The sequence below is a fragment of the Dipodomys spectabilis genome, unplaced genomic scaffold, assembly GCF_019054845.1.
Source record: "Dipodomys spectabilis isolate Male_0828 unplaced genomic scaffold, ASM1905484v1 ptg000002l, whole genome shotgun sequence".
In the NCBI taxonomy this organism is placed as follows: domain Eukaryota; kingdom Metazoa; phylum Chordata; class Mammalia; order Rodentia; family Heteromyidae; genus Dipodomys; species Dipodomys spectabilis.
In genome coordinates, this window is record NW_024870679.1 from 40,038,130 (window position 1) to 40,059,194 (window position 21,065).

General features: G+C 40.1%; 1 protein-coding gene across 5 annotated transcripts in view; it reads left to right on the forward strand.

The window, feature by feature from the left end:
• Positions 1-21,065, forward strand: part of Dock7 (dedicator of cytokinesis 7) — a 195,988-nt gene that overhangs the window by 139,758 nt on the left and 35,165 nt on the right. For all 5 annotated transcript variants that reach the window (XM_042676205.1, XM_042676213.1, XM_042676221.1 and 2 more), the window contains exons 33-39: positions 5,509-5,605; positions 7,581-7,677; positions 9,914-10,048; positions 12,212-12,364; positions 13,532-13,690; positions 16,315-16,415; positions 18,547-18,739. In XM_042676205.1, coding sequence (XP_042532139.1) covers positions 5,509-5,605; positions 7,581-7,677; positions 9,914-10,048; positions 12,212-12,364; positions 13,532-13,690; positions 16,315-16,415; positions 18,547-18,739 — 935 coding nt within the window. The remainder of the gene's footprint in view (positions 1-5,508; positions 5,606-7,580; positions 7,678-9,913; positions 10,049-12,211; positions 12,365-13,531; positions 13,691-16,314; positions 16,416-18,546; positions 18,740-21,065) is intronic.

The following is a 21,065-nucleotide window of genomic DNA, read 5'->3' on the forward strand; positions in this document are numbered from 1 at the left end:
GTACGTCCCAGTTTGCTTTGGATAGTCTCATTTAGTAAGTGGTACCCTGTGTAATTTTTTTTTTGGTCGGTCATGGGGCTTGAACTCTGGGCCTGGGCTCTGTCCCTGAGCTCTTCAGCTCAAGGCTAGCACTCTACCACTTGAGCCACTTCTGGTTTTCTGTTGGTTAATTGGAGATAAGAGCCTCACGGACTTTCCTGTCCGGGCTAACTTTGAATCAAGATCCTTAGATCTCAGCCTCCTGAGTAGCTAGGATTACAGGCATGAGCCACCAGCACCCGGCTTCCCTGTGTAATTAGTAATAGCCTGATTTGCCATTCCCATTTATTGCATTACTGAGGTTTGAAATCTTGGCCTTGTACTTACTAGGCAAGTACTCTTGCATGTACACTACACTTGAAGCTCCCCAGTCATGTTTGTTTGTTTTCTGGTACTAGGGTTTGAACTCAAGGCCTTAAACTCTCACTCACTTTTTTGGGGGGGCGGGGGCGCTGTTGTGGTGCTTGAATTCACTGCCTGGGCACTGTCCCTGAGCTCTTTTGCTCAAGGCTAGTCCTCTTATCACTTTGAGCCACAGCACTACTTTCAGTTTGCTGGTGATTAATGGAGATAAGTGTCACCCACTTTCCTGCCTGTGCTGGCTTTGGACCACGATCCTCAGATCTCAGCTTCCTGAGTAGCTAGGATTGTAAGTATGAGCCATCAGTGGCCCAACACGTTTTTTTTTTTTTTCTATCACTGTTGGTACTGTACCTCTTAAAGGTATGCCCAGTTCCAGATGGTTAATTGGAAATAAGGATCTTGAAGACATATACCTAGGTTGGTTTTGATCCAGATCCTTGCCTCCTGAATAGCTGTCATGATAGGTCTGAGTCACAGGAAGCTGGCTTTTCCCTCTTTTAAAGCAGATTTCAGATTTTTCCTTCTAACAGATTTAGTCTGACACTAAAACTGAGTATAAGATCCAGAGATTTACCTGCCCAGACATATGTGTATCTTCTTCCATTGTCAACTCCCTATAGAGTGGCATATTTATTATAGTTGTCTCCATCAACACATAGAGGACATAGTTTCCATAGTGTTCATTCTATTGAGCAGGCTTTTTACTACTAAAAGTATTTTTCTTTGTTTTGTTTTGTTTTGGGGGGGGGGGTCCAGTTGTAGGGCCTGAACTCTGGGCCCGGGCGCTGTCCCTCAGCTCTTCAGCTCAAGGCTAGCACTCTACCACTTGAGCCACAGCGCCACTTCCGGCTTTTTTCTTTTTGCTTATGTGGTGCTGAGGAATCGAGCCCAGGGCCTCATGCATGCAAGGCAAGTGCTCTACCACTGAGCCACCTTCCCAGCCCCAAGTATTTTTCTTTGTATAATAAATTAATATGCCCTTTATCAAAAATTTTGGCCACCAAACACAAATATTAGGAAAAATAGCAGTAGCACTTGAACTCTATTTCTTTTTTTTTTTTTTTTTTTTGGGGGGGGGTCCAGTCGTGGATCCTGAACTCAGGATCCTGAACTCAGGGCCTGGGCGCTGTCCCTCAGCTCTTCAGTTCAAGGCTAGCACTCTACCACTTGAGCCACAGTGCCACTTCCGGCTTTTTTTCTTTTTGCCTATATGGTGTTGAGGAATCAAACTCAGGGCCTCATGCATGCAAGGCAAGCACTCTACCACTGAGCCACATTCCCAGCCCCTGAACTCTGTTTCTAATCCCAGGTCTGACATATTGGTTGGCCTTGTCCCTTAATCCTCCCACCTTCCTTTCCATCATCTACTTGTGACTGTTCAAGAACTTCGAAGATATGGTGCCAGTGGCTTCAAACTATTCAAGAGGCTGAGATCTGAGGATTGCAATTCATAGCCTGCCTGAGCAGGAAAGTCCATGAGACTCTTATCTTGACTTCACTACCAAATAGCGAGAGTAGAGTTCAACTAATAAAGTGCTAGCATTGAACTGAAAAACTCAGGGAAGCCTGTAATCCTAGCTACTCAGGAGGCTGAGACCTGAGGATTGCAGTTCAAAGCCAGCCCAGGCAGAAAAGTCCATGAGACTCTTACCTCCAATAAACCACCAGAAAACAGGAAGTAGCACTGTGGCTCAAGTTGTAGAGTACTATCCTTGAGCACAGAGAGGCTTGGGAATAGAGCTTAGGCCCTGAGTTCAAGCCCCAGGACCAGCAAAAAGAAGATAGTGTAACAACTGATCTTATTGCCTTTGTAAACATTGGGAATTTCCAAAGTTATATACAAATAATATTATTGATGAGTTTTTGTTTCGTTTTGTTTTGTTTGGTCAGTCATGGGGTTTGAACTCTAGGTCTGGGCGCTGCCCCTGAGCTCTTCAGCTCAAGGCTAGTGCTCTACCACTTTTGAGCCACAGTACCACTTCAGGTTTTCTGGTGGGCTGGCTTTGAACCACAATCCTCATATCTCAGCCTCCTGAGTAGCTAGAATTACAGGCGTGAGCCACCAGTGCTTGGCTATTGATGAGTTTTTAAATCATCTGAACATATAGTACGTGCTAACAGCACTGTATATTTATTAACAAAAATATGTGTTAATGTGATTTAGTATTTTCTCATTATAGTTTTCTGATAGTTCATTAACATAGTGGTCATTTACTTAAGTAGCTTTTTATATGCTATATATGTTTGGAATTTTATAATGAGTAAGAATTTGCCTGTGAAAGAATTAATTTGGCACTATTTTTAACTTTAGTTACCTATCATTTACAGTGTAATTTTTTGTGTTCTTTTAACTTACTATGGCACTATTTTTAACTTTAGTTATATGTAGTTTACAATGTAATTTTTTGTTAACTATGTACAACTGTCTGTGAAATATAAAAATATATTTTTACTTAGAATATTCAATTATTTTCATAGCCTAAAGAATAATTATGTTTTACATAAGAAATTAAAAGATAAAGAACTTGCCAAAGATCATAAGCTAAGTGATAGGAACAAAATTTTTGTATTTCCAATTTAATATTCTTTGTATTCTACATTTCTTTCAAAGGCTTATATTTAGAATGAATCTATTAACAGTTATAAGCTATTATATGTTTGTTCTATTTTAAACTTGTTAAATGTTTTTGTTTGTTTGTTAAATGTTTTTACATTTTAAACTTGTAGACCTTAGGAACATTTATGGCCATTTGAATATAACACTTAAACTTGTCTTTGCAAAGTTAAGCCTCTATAATAATTATTTACATTTAGACATTTAAGCTAGGTCACATAATCATAGATATTCTTTACTAAAACAAAATAGATGTTAATATTGAAATGAAATAGATTAAAGATACCCTGCTAAGTATCTTAATATGTACATTTTTCTTACTTTCATAAAATTAATCAACACTAAGATTTAAAAGTAAAAAAGGGAGTGAGGGAAGGAAAGAGACAAAGGAAAGTAGAAAAAACACAAATCTGGCTGTTACTGTGGCTCAAGTGGGGAGAAGCTAGCCTTGAGCAAAAGAAGCTCAGGGACAGTGTCCAGGCTCTGAGTTCAAGCCCCAGAACTGGCATGGGGGAAAAAAAGAGGGGGGAGGTAATATACAGAGGGGTTAGTCATTATTTTAATTCTTAGTTGAACTTTCATTTTTTTTTTGCTCCCAATCAATTTAAAATCTCATCTTTTTCAAAAAGGACTATTCGTTTTTTTTTTGGTTGAGTGCTTGAAATCTGATTGATTTCTGTTGTTGGCTTATACATTTCTCCACAATGCTTAGTGCCTTCTTCCCTTATAATGTATTTGTATGAATCATTTCTTGCCCCTTAAAAGACCCATGGCACTGGGCAAAGTGGTTCATGCCTATAATCATAGCTACTCAGAAAACTGAGATCTGAGGATCATGGTTGTAAGCCAGCCCTGTAGGAAAGTCTGTGAGGCACTTGTCTACAGTTAACCACCAAGAAGCTGGAAATAGAACTGTGGCTCAAGTAATAGAGTACTAGTCTTGAGTAAAAAAGAAAAACTAAGGGATAGTACCCAGGCCCTGAACTCAAGCCTCAGAACTAGCCCAATAAAAAGACCCTTAACATTCAAATCTAGACTAGACCACCTGAGAGAAATCCTACCTTCCTCTTTCCTTGCCCCATATAGAATAGATCAAAGCAAGCAGTTATTGTCATTATTATTATTTTGTGGTAGTGGAGTTTTGAATATAAGACTTCATACTTGCTACTCAGGTTCTCTACCCCATGAGCCCCATATCTCCAGTTCTTTTTGTTGTTTTGTTTGTTTTGCTAGTACTGGGAGTTGAACCCAGAACATACTTGCTTAACTTGCTTGCTCAGCTGGTACTCTGTCACTTGAGCTATGCTTCCAGTCAGGCTTCTTGCTTATTTTGTTTGTTTGGTTTTTTTTCTTTTTTTGGGGGGGGGGGGGGGAGTCCGGTCGTGGGGCTGAACTCTGGGCCTGGGCGCTGTCCTTCAGCTCTTCAGCTCAAGGCTAGCGCTCTACCACTTGAGCCACAGAGCCACTTCCAGCTTTTTTTCTTTTTGCTTATGTGGTACTGAGGAATCGAACCTAGGGCCTCATGCATGCAAGGCAAGTGCTCTACCACTGAGCCACCTTCCCAGCCCCTTCTTGCTTATTTTGAAGATGGAGATTTGTGGACTTCTATGCCAGGGCTGCCTTTATAGAGTCTTGCTTTTTATCCTGGCTCGCCTGGGCTGCAATCCTTTATTTATGCTTCCTGTGATAGCTGGAATGATAGAAGTACACCATAATACCCAGCTATTGATTAAATGAGTTGTCTCACGAGATTTGAGATCCATACTCTGAAACCATGATCTTCCCAATCTTCACCTCCAAAATAGCTAGGAATACAAGCATGAACCATTGACACCTAGCAAGAAGCAATTACTTGCAGAATTCATTCCATTTTGTTTACTTGTTGAACAGAAGCTTATTGATCTCTTGACATGTGCCAGACACTTTAGCAGCCTGGACATAAAATTCTGGACAAAACACACCATTTCTCTCCCAAAGTAACTTGTGTTCTTGTGGCCCCAAGTGCTGTTGACAGGAAAAAACAAACTCAGAGGAGAGGCATTTTTGGAAAGTTGGAAAAGGCTTTCTAATGAAGTGATAAAAGGTTAATCAGTGGAAATTAGTACCAGAACTATGAAGTAAAAGGAACATAGCAATTGTACATGTCCTAAATCAGTAGCATATACAGAAAGTCTTTAGGCTCATAGGTAATATCAAGGAGAGTGTCATGGCTAATGAAATAAGCAAGAAAGTAGTAGAAAAAAAAATGATCATATCCTTCAGACCCTGAAAAGAAAATCAGTATTAGAACCTATGCTTCTTTAAATCCTCTATACTCTGAATCTTTTTTTAAAATAAGAAGCACCATTGCCATGTTCTTCCACTTGTACTGACAGTAGAATGATTGTATGCAAAATTAATGATATGGAGTATTTCTTGTATATTTGCAAATATAAACATACATGGTCCAACTGAAATAACATTTTAAAAATCATTTGAAATTTACTTGACAGAGAGAAGCCCATCTGGAAGTGCTTTTGGAAGTCAAGAAAACCTGAGGTGGAGAAAGGATATGACCCACTGGCGTCAGAATACAGAGAAGCTTGACAAGTAAGATAACCTTATATTTGATATTTCTATTTTTTTTGGGGGGGGGGGGTCTGGTCGTGGGGCCTGAACTCTATCTGGGCTCTGTACTTCAGCTCAAGGCTAGCACTCTACCATTTGAGCCACAGCGCCACTTCCAGCTTTTTTCTTTTTGCTTATGTGGTGCTGAGGAATCGAACCCAGGGCCTCAGGCATGCAAGGCAAGCGCTCTACCACTTAGCCACCTTCCCAGCCCCTCCATGAGATTCTTATCTCCATTAAACCACCAGAAAACCAGAAGGGGTGCTGTGGCTCAAGTGTTAGAGCACTAGCCTTGAGCTGAAGAGCTAAGGGACAGTGACCATCCCCACGACCGACAAAAAAAAAAAGAATATATGGGGAAAGAATTTTTCATGTGTTATAGGGAAGAAAAATGTTTTATATATGTAAAAGCCCAGTTTCTTCAATAAATCTTCTTGGAAAATGCTTTCAACAACTGTTTCCTATATCAGATTGTTTTGTTTTCTTTGTCACCCCACCCTTCTTATTAAGTTATAATTGACAAAAAAGGTGAATATTTACAATAGTCATGTGATTTTTATGTTTGTAGTTGTGAAATGGTTACTGCTATCAACCTAGTTAACATAACTCTCACCTCAGTTTTTTCCCCAACATTTTTTCTAATATGTGATTTCATCTCTTCTTGCTGTAGTTATATGATGAGCATATCAAAAAATGAAAGGGAAATGAGGTGAAATCTCAGAAATATTAAGTGCTTTTATCCTGGATAAAAACATTGAAGTGAGGTGCCAGTAATTCACACCTGTACTGCTAGCTACTCATGAGGCTGAGATCTGAGAATTGCAATTCAAAGCCAGCCCAGGCAGGAAGTCTGTGAGACTCTTACCTCCAATTAATTACAGAAAAGGCCAGAAGTGGAATCATGACTCAAGTGATAGAGCTTAAGGTGCTCAGGGATGGCCCTCAGGCCCAGAATTCAAACCCCAGGATTGGCAAAACAAACTTTGAAAGTTTGAAATATTTAGATGAATTTGGAACATTTTGAATGTTCCTTTATATGAAATTGTCCTAAATGTAAGCCTACATAGCACCACCTAGTGTCTGTGCCATTCAGAATAAAGCAGTATGTTTGCTGAATGTCTGAAAGCTAAAGCATAAACTTTTACACTATTATGTTCCTTCTATAGTCAGGTGAGAAAATGTGCTATGTCAAAGACAACAAAATACAGTGTGAAACAATGCACACGCACTGTGTGTGTGTGTGTGTGTGTGTGTGTGTGTGTGCACACGCACTGTGTGTGTGTGTGTGTGTGCACACGCACTGTGTGTGTGTGTGTGTGTTCATACGCTATTTCTAGGGCTTGAACCCAGGGCCTGACTCTTATGAGTCTCAGCTTTTTTGTTTTTTTTGTTTTTGTTTTTTTTGGTCCAGTCGTGGGGCCTGAACCCTGGGCCTGGGTGCTGTCCCTCAGCTATTCAGCTTAAGGCTAGAACTCTACCACTTGAGCCACAGTGCCACTTCCAGCTTTTTTCTTTTTGCTTATGTGGTGCTGAGGAATCAAACTCAGAGCCTCATGCACGCAAGACAAGCACTCTACCACTGAGCCACCTTCCCAGCCCGAGTCTCAGCTCTTTTGCTCAAAGCTGGTATCCTACCACTTGAGCCACAGCCCCACTTCTGACTTTTTGCTGTTAACTGCAAATAAACGTCTCATGACTTTTATTTTTTCTACTCAGGCTGTCTTTGAACTGGTATCCTCAGATCCCATTCTCCTGAGTAGCTAGGATTATTGGTGTGAGCCACCAGTAGCCAGCTCAAAACATTTTTAATATATGAAGTACTTTCTTATTCTCTTGCAGTTGTTTAGTCAAATATTGAAATAGATTCAGGATCTTCATTTCTATGCATTTTTAAGTTGTAGTTTTCCTTATGGCTTTAAAAAATATAAATACAGTTTCTTACAATATATTTTATTAGGTCAAGAGCCGAAATTGAACATGAAGCACTAATTGATGGAAACCTTGCTACTGAAGCGAATTTGATCATTTTAGATACATTAGAGGTTGTTGTCCAGGTAAGAACACAAAGCAGAGAAATTTAAAGTACAGATTTGGTGAACTCGGATGGGGAGGAAATTATTTATTGAAGCAAATAATTACATTTAAAAATCAGTAGTTTCGCCGGGCGCTGGTGGCTCACGCCTGTAATCCTAGCTACTCAGGAGGCTAAGATCTGAGGATCGTGGTTCAAAGCCAGCCCGGGCAGGAGAGACTCCTATCTCCAATAAACCACCAGAAAACCAGAAGTGGCGCTGTAGCTCAAGTGGTAGAGCGCTCGCCTTGAGCTGAAGAGCTGAGGGACAGCACCCAGGCCCAGAGTTCAAGCCCCATGACCGACAAAAAAAAAAAAAATCAGTAGTTTCTAAAAGTTTAGTTCTCAGCAGTCTCTAATTATAAACAGTTGTCTAATTATAAAATGTTTCTTTTCCTATTGCTTCAACTGTTTTTTTCTTTGAGGATACTTATAAACTGTATGACTCACTACCATTCCCTTTTAAGCTATAGACTTGCATTTCCAGTGGCCACTATTTATAATATTTTCAGTATACATGGACATGTCTATCAGTACATAGAGATGTGATGGGTTTATTCTACTTTTGCAGTGCTTTAGGCTTGTTTATAATTTTCTTATTATTAGCCTCTAAATTGTCTTACTTTTTTAGTAATAATAGTAATATTTAGTATTATTTTTGTTTAGTTTTTACTGTTTCAGGGCACTATACTTAGAACTTTACAAATCATAATTCCTTTTGTCCCCTTTTGTCCTGAAAATCTGTTGGCCTCAGAGATGTTATTAATTGCCTATGATGAAAATTGAAGAACTGGAATTTAAGCCCAATAACTAAATCTCTCAGTTGTTTGAATAAATGTATCTCTTATTAATTCATCCCATTTCCTTTTCTACTACCATTACTGTTAGGTTCTTATTTCAAATCTATTACAATGGCTGCTTGCTTCATGATACTCTTCCTTTTTCAGTGCATCCCCTACAGTTCCATGAGCTTTTTTTTTTTTTCAACTTTTCACTACCCTAACTGAAAATTTCAAAACATAAATATCTGAATTTCTTGACTGCTTAAGTGAAAAAAAGTAGGAAACTTAGAAAACTCTTTATGATTTTGTACTCTATTAGTTGAAGTAGGTCTAAATCCATGAGAAGAAAAAGGATTAAATAACTTAAACCACCTAATCTGAGATGCTTGCTCAAAGCTCCAGCCCTGACATTTGCATTTCAGACAGCAGAAAGGAGCAGAAGCCCAGTGCACTTGCCTTTCTATGGACATATGTCAGAGGAATAAAATAATCTTTTGCTCACGTATGTCTATTGCTAGGTTCAAAGTCTCCAGCTAAAATCTAAGATTTCTGTTACAGAAAGAAGAAAAGAATTGTTATTGATATGCTAACATTCTCTGTAAGGCATCACTCTAGTTTTTCAACCTTATCTCTAGTTGCTTTCTATATGACTCTCAAGTTACTTCTGTTTATTTACCATTTTTACTAGAACATACCTTATGCTTTCTTTTTTTTTTTTTTTGGGTCCGGTCGTGGGGCCTGAACTCTGGGCCTGGGCGCTGTCCCTCAGCTCTTCAGCTCAAGGCTAGTGCTCTACCACCTAAGCCACAGCACCACTTCTGGCTTTTTCTTTTTTTGCTTATATGGTGCTGAGGAATCGAACCCAGGGCCTCAGGCATGCAAGGCAAGCGCCCTACCACTGAGCCACCTTCCCAGCCCTACCTTATGCTTTCTTGCATCTCTATTTTCTCTTAAATTCTATCCACTTTTTTCTCCTCCTCCTCCCCCTCCTCCTCTTCTTTCTCTTCATCCCCTTCCCCCTCCCTCCTCCTCTTCCTCCCCTTCCCCCTCCCTTCTCCTCTTCCTCCCTTTCCCCCTCCCTCCTCCTCCTCCTCCCCTTCCCCCTCCCCCCTTCTTCTCCTCCTTCTCCTCCTCCTCCTCCTCCTCCTCCTTCACTTAAGCCACAGTGCTACTTCCGAGTTTTTCTGTTTATGTGGTACTGAAGAATCAAACCCAGGGCTCCATGCATGCTAGGCAAACACTCTACCACTAAGCCACATTCCCAACCCACTTTTTTCCTCTTTTATCCAAATCCTGTTCAGCCTGTTCTTAAAGTCTTCTTAGTTCTAGTGTTATTTTTCCATACCTATTAAAATTCGCTTTTTTATACATATTTTATACTTTCCCAGCCAACTTACAGGTATATGTCTGTTTTATGTATTTATTTTTCAATTTTAGACTGTTTCTGTAACAGAATCCAAAGAGAGCATTCTTGGTGGGGTGCTCAAAGTGCTACTCCACAGTATGGCCTGTAATCAAAGTGCTGTTTATCTACAACACTGTTTTGCCACACAGAGAGCCCTGGTTTCAAAGGTAGGTCCTTTTGTAACTAATCTTGTCTTGCTATGCTTTCCTTTTAACATTGTCTAAGTTCATTTGACACATTCATTAGTTACCATATATGTATTTAAAATTCTAACAATGACCTTAAGACCCTTGATTCCCCACTGCCTTCTGCCTCCCTCCAGGGATTTCCCAATTTTAAGAATCATTTTAAACTAGTTTCTGGTCGGAGAAAAATTAATCATTTTGACATGGAAAAGGACTGGAAATTAATAGCTGAGCTTAATAGTGTGTAGGATTTTTAATCTTGTCCTGTCTGTTTCCTTTGTTTCCTGACTGTTGAGATCATAGGTATTATGAGTTTAGAGGCTAAACCCAGTTTGTCTATTCCTTGTTAACTCAATTAATTATTAATTTAGTATGTAACCAGGTGCTGGTAGCTCACACCTATAATCCTACCTACTCAGGAGGCTGAAGGCTGAGGGTCTTGGTTCAGAGCCAGCCTAGACAGGAAAGTCTGTGAGACTCTCATTTTCAATTAACTCCCAAAAAGCTAGAAGTGGAGCTGTGGCTTGAGAGGTAGAACACTATCCTTGAGCATAAAAGCTCAGGGACAGCACCCAGGCCCTGAGTCTAAGTCCCAGGATTGGCACCAAAAAAAAAAAATTCAACTCACTGAAATTAACTTACTCTATGGTGAACAAAATAAAGGTATTTGTTTGTTCAACTACTTAAGTATTTTAATTCCTATGTTTGTGTTCTTATGGATATTTTAGTTTTGAATTTTGGGGTAACTAGTTTATCTTAGTCATTCTACAAGATGGATCGCAGAAATGGTGATGAAATTTAACCAGTGAAAATACTTCCTTTTTTTTTTGTCAGTCCTGCGGCTTGAACTCTGGGCCTGGGCACTATCCCTGAGCTCTTCATCAGCTCAGGGTAAGCACTCTACCACTTGAGCCACAGTGCTACTTCCAGTTTTCTAGTGGTTAATTGGAGATAAAGAATGTCATGGACTTTCTTTGCCGCGGCTGTGTATGAACAGTGATCCTCAGATCTCAGCCTCCTGAGTAGCTAAGATTACAGGCGTGGGCCACCTGTGTCCAGCTTTACTATTCTTTAATAAAAATATTGATTAAAAAAAAATTTTGTGGCTGGGCACTGGTGGCTCTGAGCCACCTTCCTAATCCTTCATGAGACTCTTCTCTCCAATTAATCACCAGAAACCCCAAAGTGGCACAGTGGCTCAAGAGGTAGAGAGATTGCCTTGAGCTGAAGAGCTCATGGACAGCAACCAAGTCCAGAGTTCAAGCCCTACGATCGACCAAAAAAAAAAAAAAGTGTGTTAGGCTGGGAAGGTTGCTCAGTGGTAGAGAGCTTGCCTCTCATGTATGAGGCCCTGGGTTCGATTCCTCAGAACCACATAAACAGAAACAGCCAGACGTAGTGGTAGAGCGCTAGCCTTGAGCTGAAGAGCCCAGGCCCAGAATCCAAGCCCCACAACCGACAAAAAAATATAAAAAAATAAAATTGTGTGTGCACTATTATTGGAGTTTGAGTTTGGTGCCTTACACTCTTGGTTTTTTTTTTTCTCTCTCACACTGCTGGCACTTTACCACTTGAATCCTGTCTCCAGATAGGCTTTTGCTGACTTATTACAGACGTAGTCTCTCAGACTTTTCTGGTGGGCTAGTTTCAAACCTCATTTCACAGGTCTCCTGAATAGCTAGGATTACAGGCGTAAGCCGCCAGTACCGTGCTACAATTCTTTTTTTTGTCAGTTGTGGGGCTTGAACTCTGGGCCTGGGCGCTGTCCCTCAGCTCTTCAGCTCTAGGCAAGCACTCTACTACTTGACCACAGTGCCACTTCCCGTGCTAGAATTCTTATATGTTAGTTACTGTCTTGTGGTTTTATACATTATCTGATGGAAGCCATATAATTATCCCATGTGTATAATATTATCAAGCCTATTTTATAGATAAGAAAATGCGTCCAAGATCACATTGTTAACATTTAAATGATGTCTTCAGTATTTGAACCCACAAGTATTTGAATCTGTCTTTTAACCATTAGTTAACATTATTTCTTAGCCATTTTAATTTCTGGACTAACCTACCAGATTTTAAATTCAGGTTATTAGCATATCTCTGAAACTTTTATCATGTAAATTCAGTTTTGTTTTGTTTTTATAGTTCCCTGAACTCTTGTTTGAAGAAGAGACAGAGCAATGTGCTGATTTATGTCTCCGGCTTCTCCGACACTGTAGCAGCAGCATTAGTACAATAAGGTCTCATGCTAGTGCCTCCCTGTACCTACTTATGAGACAAAACTTTGAGATTGGGAATGTAAGTATAACACTTAGGACTGAAAATGTGGCTTAGTGGTAGAGCACTTGCCTAGGATGCATGAACCCCTGGGTTTGATTCCTTAGTACCACATAAGCAGAAAAAAACAAAAAGATCTCTGTGGCTCAAGTGATAAGAGTGCTAGCCTTGAGCAAAGAAGCTCACGGATAGTGCCCAGGCCTGAGTTCAAACTCCAGGACCATACATATATGGAGCAATATATATGTATTTGGAGCAATATGTAGGCTTTTTTATATTTAAATCTAGTCTTAAATTTTTTTTTCCAGTGTTGGGGATAGAACCCAGGGCTCTTGCACAAGTATTCTGCTTCTGAACTCCATCCCTTTTTAGACTGTCTTGATATTTCGTTCAAAAAGTCCTTATTGGGACTGGGACCATGGCTTAGTGGTAGAGTACTTACCTTGCAGACATGAGGCCCTGGATTCGATTCCTCAGCACCACATAAGCAGAAAAAGCCGCAAGCGGGCTATGGCTCAAGTGGTAGAGCCTTGAGCTGAAGAGCTGATGGACAGTGCCCAGAGTTCAGGCCTCACACTGACAAAAAAAAAAGTAGTGATGTCAACTCCTTTACCTCATCTATAAAATGATATATCATTATTTATAATACTATACCCTAAATAAGCGTAATGATCTAGGCACAGTTTCTGGTTCAGCTTCAACACATAGTATTTATTCAATCCCTGAGTAGCATATTACTCAGCAAAATTGTTGTTTTATTTCCTTCCTAAGATAAGATTTACATTTATATTTCATTACGTTCAAAAGTACATGTTAAGCTGGGTACCAGTGGCTCATGCCTAATAATGCTAGCTACTCAAGAGACTCATATCTGAGGATTGCAGTTTGAAGTCAGCTTGGGCAGGAAAGTCCCTGAGACTCTTATCTCCAATAAATTACTCAGAAAAAGCTTGAAAGTGGCACTGTGGCTAAGTGGTAGAGCTCTCGGCAGCCTTGAGCACAGAGAGGCTCAGAGATAGCGCCCAAGCCCTAAGTTCAGGCCCTAAGACTAGCAAAAAGAAAAAAAAAAACAAAAAGTATGTTTTAGCAGTATACCAATGAGCCACAAATTCCCCACCCCCATCCTAGTTGACTTTTGCTTTAAATTTTCCTGTGTTAAAAATTGACATGTTATTTTCTCTGTTGCAGAACTTTGCCAGGGTTAAGATGCAGGTAACAATGTCACTCTCCTCTTTGGTGGGCACCTCTCAGAATTTTAATGAAGAATTTTTAAGACGTTCTCTAAAGACTATATTGACATATGCTGAAGAAGATCTGGAATTGAGGGAAACAACATTTCCTGATCAGGTCAGAAATGGTACTTTCTTTTTTTTTTTTTTTTTTTTGGGTCCGGTCGTGGGCCTGAACTCTGGGCCTGGGTGCTGTCCTTCAGCTCAAGGCTCAAGGCTCAAGGCTAGCACTCTACCACTTGAGCCACAGCGCCACTTCCGGCTTTTTTTTCTGTTTATGTGGTGCTGAGGAATCGAACCCAGGGCCTCATGCATGCAAGGCAAGCACTCTACCACTGAGCCACCTTCCCAGCCCAGAAATGGTACTTTCTTAATTGCTACTTTCTAATGCTACTTTCAAAATTCTATTTTGTTAAATAGGCACTTTACAGATAATGATGATGATGATGATGATGATGATTATTGTTGAATTTGCTGGAGTATTTCTTTTCTTTTTCTTTTTCTTTTTTTTTGTCAGTTAAGAGGCTTGAACTGGGATGCTGGGAGCTATCCCTGAGCGCTTTCACTCAAGACTAGCACTCTTACCACTTTGAGCCTTTGAGCCACAGCACCCCTTCTGGTGATTAATTGGAGATGAGAAGCTCACTGACCTTCCTCCCCAGGCTGGTTTTGAACCATAATCCTCTGATCTCAGCCGCCTTAATTACCTAGGATTATAGGCAGGAGCTACCAGTGTCTGGCTTAATTCCTTGTATTTTTTTGAATCCACATGTCATATGCCTCAAAGAAGACTGTTTCCTTTTTTTTAAATTATTACTGTTATTAAACTACTCTTTTTATTGTTGTTGGCCATTAGGCTTGAACTCAGGGCCTGGGAGCTGACCCTGAGCACTTTTGTGCTCAAGGCTAGTGCTCTAACATTTTGAGCCACAGCACCACTTCCTTGTTTTCTGGTGGTTAATTAGAGATGAGAGTCTCTAAGACTTGCTTGCCCATGCTGGCTTTGAACCATAATTTCTCAGATCTCAGCTTCCTAGGATTACTGGCATTGAGCCACCAGCACCTGCCTTACTCTTTCTTTTTAAAATTATAGCTTCGGTACTTTTTTTCTGTACATTCTGCTAAATAAAACAATAGACAGTACACAGTTTTATTATGAAACATTCCCACTTATTACTCAAGCAATTTACCTTTGTGTGTGTGTGTGCGCGCGCGCGTGTGCGCACACACACGCACGCGTGCTCACGTCACTCGTGGGGCTTGAACTCTGGGCCTGGGCACTGTCTCTCAGCTCTTCAGCAAGGCATATGCTCTACCACCTGAGCCAGAGCGCCACTTCCAGTTTTCTGTTGGCTTATTGGAGATAAGAGTCTTACGGACTTTCCTGCCTGGGCTGGTTTGAACTGCAATCCTCAGATCTCAGCCTCCTGAGTAGCTAGGATTACAGGTGTGAGCCACTGGCACCCAGCTAAGCAATTTACCTTAACAAACTAAAGTTTCTGGGACTGGGAAGGTGGGTGGTAGAGTGCTTGCCTTGCATGCATGAGGCCCTGGGTTCGATTCCTCAGCACCACATAAGCAGAAAAAGCCAGAAGTGGCATTGTAGCTCAAGTGGTAGGGCTGTAGCCTTGAGCTGAAGAGCTGAGGAACAGCATCCAGGCCCAGAGTTCAAGGCCCATGACTGACAAAAAACAAAAACTAAAACTAAAGTTTCTATTAGCTACCTTTTATTTTATTTTTTATGTTATTGCGGGCTTGAGCTCTGGGCTTGGCCACTGTCCCTGAGCTTTTCAGCTCAAGGCAAGCCCTCTAACACTTGAGCCACAGTACCACTTCCGGTTTTCTGATCTTTAATTGGAGATAAGACTCTAATGGACTTTCCTGCCCAGGCTGGCTTTGAACCACAATCCTCAGATCTCAGCCTCCTGAGTAGCTAGGATTATAGACGTTAGCCACCAGCGCCCAGCACTATAAGCTACCTTTTAGTAAAGAATGTTAGGAGGAAATTTTCTACTTGTGTTCTTATATTTCCTCCATTCCTATAGTTTCTTTCTACTTATAGCTCTACTTGTTTCCAGACAAAAGAAATGGAATAAGACAGGCGTAGGTGGCTCACTCCTGTAATCCTAGCTGAGATCTGAGGATGGCAGTTCAGAGTTCAATCTGGCAGGAAAGTACATGAGACACATCTTCAGTAAACCATTAAGAACCTGGAAATGGTGCGGTTCAAGGAGTAGAGCACTAGCCTTGAGCTGAAGAGCTGAGGGTCAGCACCCAGACTCAGAGATAAAGCCCCATGACGACAAAAAAAAAGAAAAAGAAATGTACAGTGTAGTCTACTGAGGAAGTAATTTATTTTATGACTCTTACCATGCCTTAACATACCCCTTTAGAATTATATCGGTATTATATAGTTTTGAAATCTTTTGGTGTTTATCTGAATATCTCCCAAACTAATTTAGTTCTTTTTTGTTTTTTTTGTTTTTTGGGTCCGGTCGTGGGGCCTGAACTCTGGGCCTGGGCGCTGTCCCTCAGCTCTTCAGCTCAAGGCTAGCACTCTACCACTTGAACCCCAGCACCACTTCCGGCTTTTTTCTTCTTGCTTATGTGGTGCTGAGGAATCGAACCCAGGGCCTCTGGCATGCAAGGCAAGCGCTCTACCACTGAGCCACCTTCCCAGCCCCTAATTTAGTTCTTATGATGAATGAAATATAAAATTTTTTATATAATTTTCTTCTACAGGTTCAAGATCTGGTTTTCAATCTGCATATGATTCTTTCTGATACTGTTAAAATGAAAGAACACCAGGAGGATCCTGAAATGTTAATTGATCTAATGTACAGGTATTGTTTGATCCACCATTATTTTGTATAATGGCTTAATAAGTCACATAGCTGGCATTAGATGAAAAAAATTATACAGATTAATTAAGCTATTTTTTAAATGGTAAGTTGAAAGGAAAAATGCACTTTTTGTTGTTGTTGCTGATAACAGGATTTTGAGTCAGGACCTCCTGGTTGCTCAGTTTGCTTGTCAGCTGGCTCTCTACTGCTTGAGCTACTTCTCTAGCCCTGTTTCCTGTGGGGAGGGGGCGGGTTATTTGGGAGATGGAATTTCACAAGCTCTTTTGAACAGGTTCATATCAAACTTGAACATCCAAATCTCAACCTCCTTAGTAGCTAGAATTATGGGCACGAGTCTCCAGTGCCTAGCTGAAAATGTGCCTTTCTTAGGTACATTATTTAGATCCTCTTTGTCACCTCTTTAGGAATCATGAATAACTTTTTCATACTTTTTTTTTTTTCCTGCGATACTAGGAATTGAATCTAGTACCTCAAGTATGCAGTATATTTAAATAACAAAAGCAAGAAAATTTCTTTAAAAACCCTAACACATATTTAACATCTTGGTGGTCTGGGTCCTGAACTTCTATGAAGGCCTCAAACATATAATTTAAATGTAAAAAGCAGTTATTTAAGAAGAAAATATAAGCAGGGTTCCAGTGGCTCATGCCTGTAATCCTAGCTACTCAGGAGGCTGAGATCGGAGAGTCAAGAGCCAGCCCAGGCAGGAAAGTCTGTGAGACTCTTATCTCCAATAAACCACTCAGGAAACTGGGAGTAGCACAGTGGCCCAAGTGGTAGAGCACTAGCCTTGAGCTGAAGAGCTGAGGTACAGCATTCAGGCCCAGAATTCAAGCCCCATGACTGACAAAAAAAAAAAAAGAAAAAGGAAGAGAAGGAGGAGGAGGAGAAAGAAGGAGAAAAAGGAGGAGGAGGAGAAAGAAGTATAGTCAGTCAACAGTGGCTGATGCCTGTAATCCTAGCTCAAAAGTTTGAAGTAGAGGCATGGCTTAGAGCACCAGCCATGAACAAAAAAGCTGAACTGGGTTCAAGCCCTAGTGCTTGCACACACACACACACACACACACACACACACAAACAAAAACAAAAAAAAAAAGAGGAGGAGGAGGAAAAAATATAGTATGTGATTATTTTACCATTATTCTGATATCAAATACAGTTAATGATTAAAGATAGTATTTCTAGGAACAAATTTTGAGAAATGTGTATTCCTATTGAATCTTGATAAATACAATAGTAAGACTTCATAATTTTTGTCATATATGTTAAAGACAGACAAAAAAACTTCATTCTCTTTAAAAGGAAGGTGCTATAATGAAACTTTTATATGTCTTTTCTTCTTTGAGTATAAAACCTCTCTGTTTTCATAAATTCTCATATCTTTTTCCTTTACTAGTAGTTTCCTTAGTGACAATATTTTAATACAGCATGTCTCTTTTTTCCCTCACTCAACAAAAAAATGGTATTATCCATTTCATGGGCCACAATTACTTTTCAAACATATACAATGACTCTTCTTTTTTTCCTTTTTATTTTTGGTCGGTCTTAGAGCTTGAACTCTGGGCCTGAGCGCTGTCTCTCAGTTCTTCAGCTCAAAGTGAGCACTCTACTACTTGAGCCATAGTGCCACTTCTGGTTTTCTGGTGGCTAATTGGAGATAAGAGTCTCAGGGAGGGGCTGGGAAGGTGGCTCAGTGGTAGAGTGCTTGCCTTGCATGCCTGAGGCCCTGGGTTCGGTTCCTCAGCACCACATAAACAGAAAAAGCCGGAAGTGGTGCTGTGGCTCAAGCGGTAGAGTGCTAGCCTTGAGCTGAAGAGCTGAGGGACAGCGCCCAGGCCCAGAGTTCAGGTCCATGACTGGCAAAAAAAAAAAAAAAAAAGAGTCTCAAGGACTTTTCTGCCCAGGCTGGCTTTGAACTTGATCCTCAAATATCAGTCTCCTGAGTAGCTAGGATTACAGGTGTGAGCCACCAATACCGGCTCACAGTAACACTCATGCCCCTCAAAAACTTGTCATAATAGCTTGTATGCAATAGCAGAAACTTGCCTAGATAACCTTTGAACAAGCTTAAAAAATATATGCTAATTGCAACAATTTGTGTTCCAATTAGAATTGCCAAAGGATACCAGACCTCTCCAGATCTACGATTAACGTGGTTGCAGAACATGGCTGGCAAGCACTCAGAGCGAAGCAATCATGCTGAAGCTGCTCAGTGCCTTGTCCACTCAGCAGCACTTGTTGCGGAGTATTTGAGCATGCTGGAGGACCGAAAATACCTTCCTGTGGGATGTGTAACATTTCAGGTAGGAATCTGCCAGATGCTACATAAAATCAAGATATGTCCATTTTTGATTTTAACTTTTATCCACTGGTGTTTAGAGTTCTGTTTTTATAAAGAAAGTATAGAAACTTAGGCCAATGTTTTTCTTTTTCTTTGATTGGTCATGGGGCCTGACCTCTGGGCCTGGGCACTGTCCCTTAGCACTGCAGCTCAAGGCTTGCATTCTACCACTTGAGCCACGGCACCACTCCGGCTTTTTCTGCTTATGTGGTGCTGAGGAATCAAACCCAAGACCTCATGCATTCAAGGCAAGCACTCTACCACCTTCCCAGCCAGGCCAGTATTTTTTGAGGTAAATTAACAATATTTATATTGTCTTAATCATTAAAGTTTTTTTTTTAATCCATCAGTGCAATTTGAGGTGTGGTACTAAGGTTTGTACTCAAGGTCTTATTGCTTGCTCAGCAGGTGTTCCACCTTTGAGCCATGTCCCAGCCCTTTTTGCTTTGGGTATTTTTGAGATAAAGTCACTTATTTATGTGTGGACTACAGTTCTCCTACATAGCTAGAATGACAGGTACACACCTCCATGTTCAGCTTTTTATTGTTTGAATTGAGAATGTGCCAAACTTTTCCTCAGATTGTTCTCAAACTGTGATCCTTCCAACCTTCACCATGCTTGGGTCATCAGTACATTTTTTTTTAATTTCAATATTTTATTTTTATTTTTTTTATTTATCATTCCCATGGGATTCTGCTTTTAGCTTGCAAATCTATTAGCCGATATGTATAGGAAACCACTTTAAGGTTGCTTTCTTTCTGGGTATTTATCTTACCCACTCTGACTTAAGCCTTCCTCACTGACAAAGCTAGAGAGCCTTCCAGCCTAGCTTTCCTGATAACAGTTGAATGAACTCTTCTTAGAATACCAGTTTCTTCATCAATACATTTTTTAAGTTATTTCTTCTTGATTTTCTCTCCATAGTTATTTACCTCTGTGTTATCTATCAATGCTATGTGTAATTTTTCTATTTACCTTTTTATTACTTTGTAATCAGTCATAGACTTAAAAACTACAGGACACACAAAGTAGAATTTATAGTCAAAACTTTTGTTTTGTTTTGTTTTTTGCCAATCCTGGGGTTTGAACTCAGGGCCTGGACACTGTCCCTGAGCTTTTATGCTCAAGACTAACACTCTACCCCTTGAGCCAAGGCTCCACTTCTGGCTTTCTTGGTGGTTAACTGGAGATAAGAATCTCACAGTTAGCCGGGCGCTGGTGGCTCACGCCTGTAATCCTAGCTACTCAGGAGGCTGAGATCTGAGGATTGCGTTCAAAGCCAGCCCGGGCAGGAAAGACCATGAGACTCCTATCTCCAATAAACCACTAGAAAACCGGAAGTGGCGCTGTAGCTCAAGTGGTAGAGCGCTCGCCTTGAGCTGAAGAGCTGAGGGACAGCGCCCAGGCCCAGAGTTCAAGGCCCACAACCGACCAAAAAAAAAAAAAAAGAATCTCACAGTTTCCCATCTAAGATGCCATTGAACCAAGATCCTCACATCTCAGCCTCCTTAGTAGCTAATATTACAGTCACCAGCACCCAGCATTTAAAACTATTTTTTATTAATTTTCTTGTGTATATTTAAGTATACAACATAAGGTACGTGTATAGTAAAATGAATAGCATACTTCAACAAATTAACATATGTACCAATTCTCCCTTCCTGCCCATAGCTACATGTTAATAAAAATTCCACGTAAAACTCTTAATTTGCTTTTATTTAACATTCTTTTATATAAACTATATTAATACCATGACTAAGATGATAGTTTACTATCTGGTAGGAATATATATCTTTGGCTTGCTAGTTAAATTCTTTGTTTCTCTCCAAACTTTTTCATGGAAGTTTGAGGTATTACAAATTTGGATGAATGTAATATATTCTGATTATATCAATGTAGAAAGCAAGTTATCAGTTATCTAAAAACTAAATGTTTTTTATAGACTCAGCTAATACAAATTCCTAATTAATACTGATTAGTTTTGGACAAAACTAAAAACAAAAATTGAAGGGTAAATCTAGAATAATTTGGTTATTTTCTAAGTTCAAGTTTTTATTTACTTTTTTGTTTTGCTTTCTTTTTTTTTTTTTAATAGGGTCTTACTAAGTAGCTTAGATTGGCCTGGGACTTGCTATCTCACCCAGGCTGGCCTCAAACTCCTGGTTCTTGAGCCTCTTCCCCCTGAGTACTAGAATTACAAGTGTGTGCCACTATGCCCACTTGTGTTCTCCTTTAAAGAAATTAAAACTTAAAGTCTGAAAACAGGTTGCATCATGGGTAATTACTC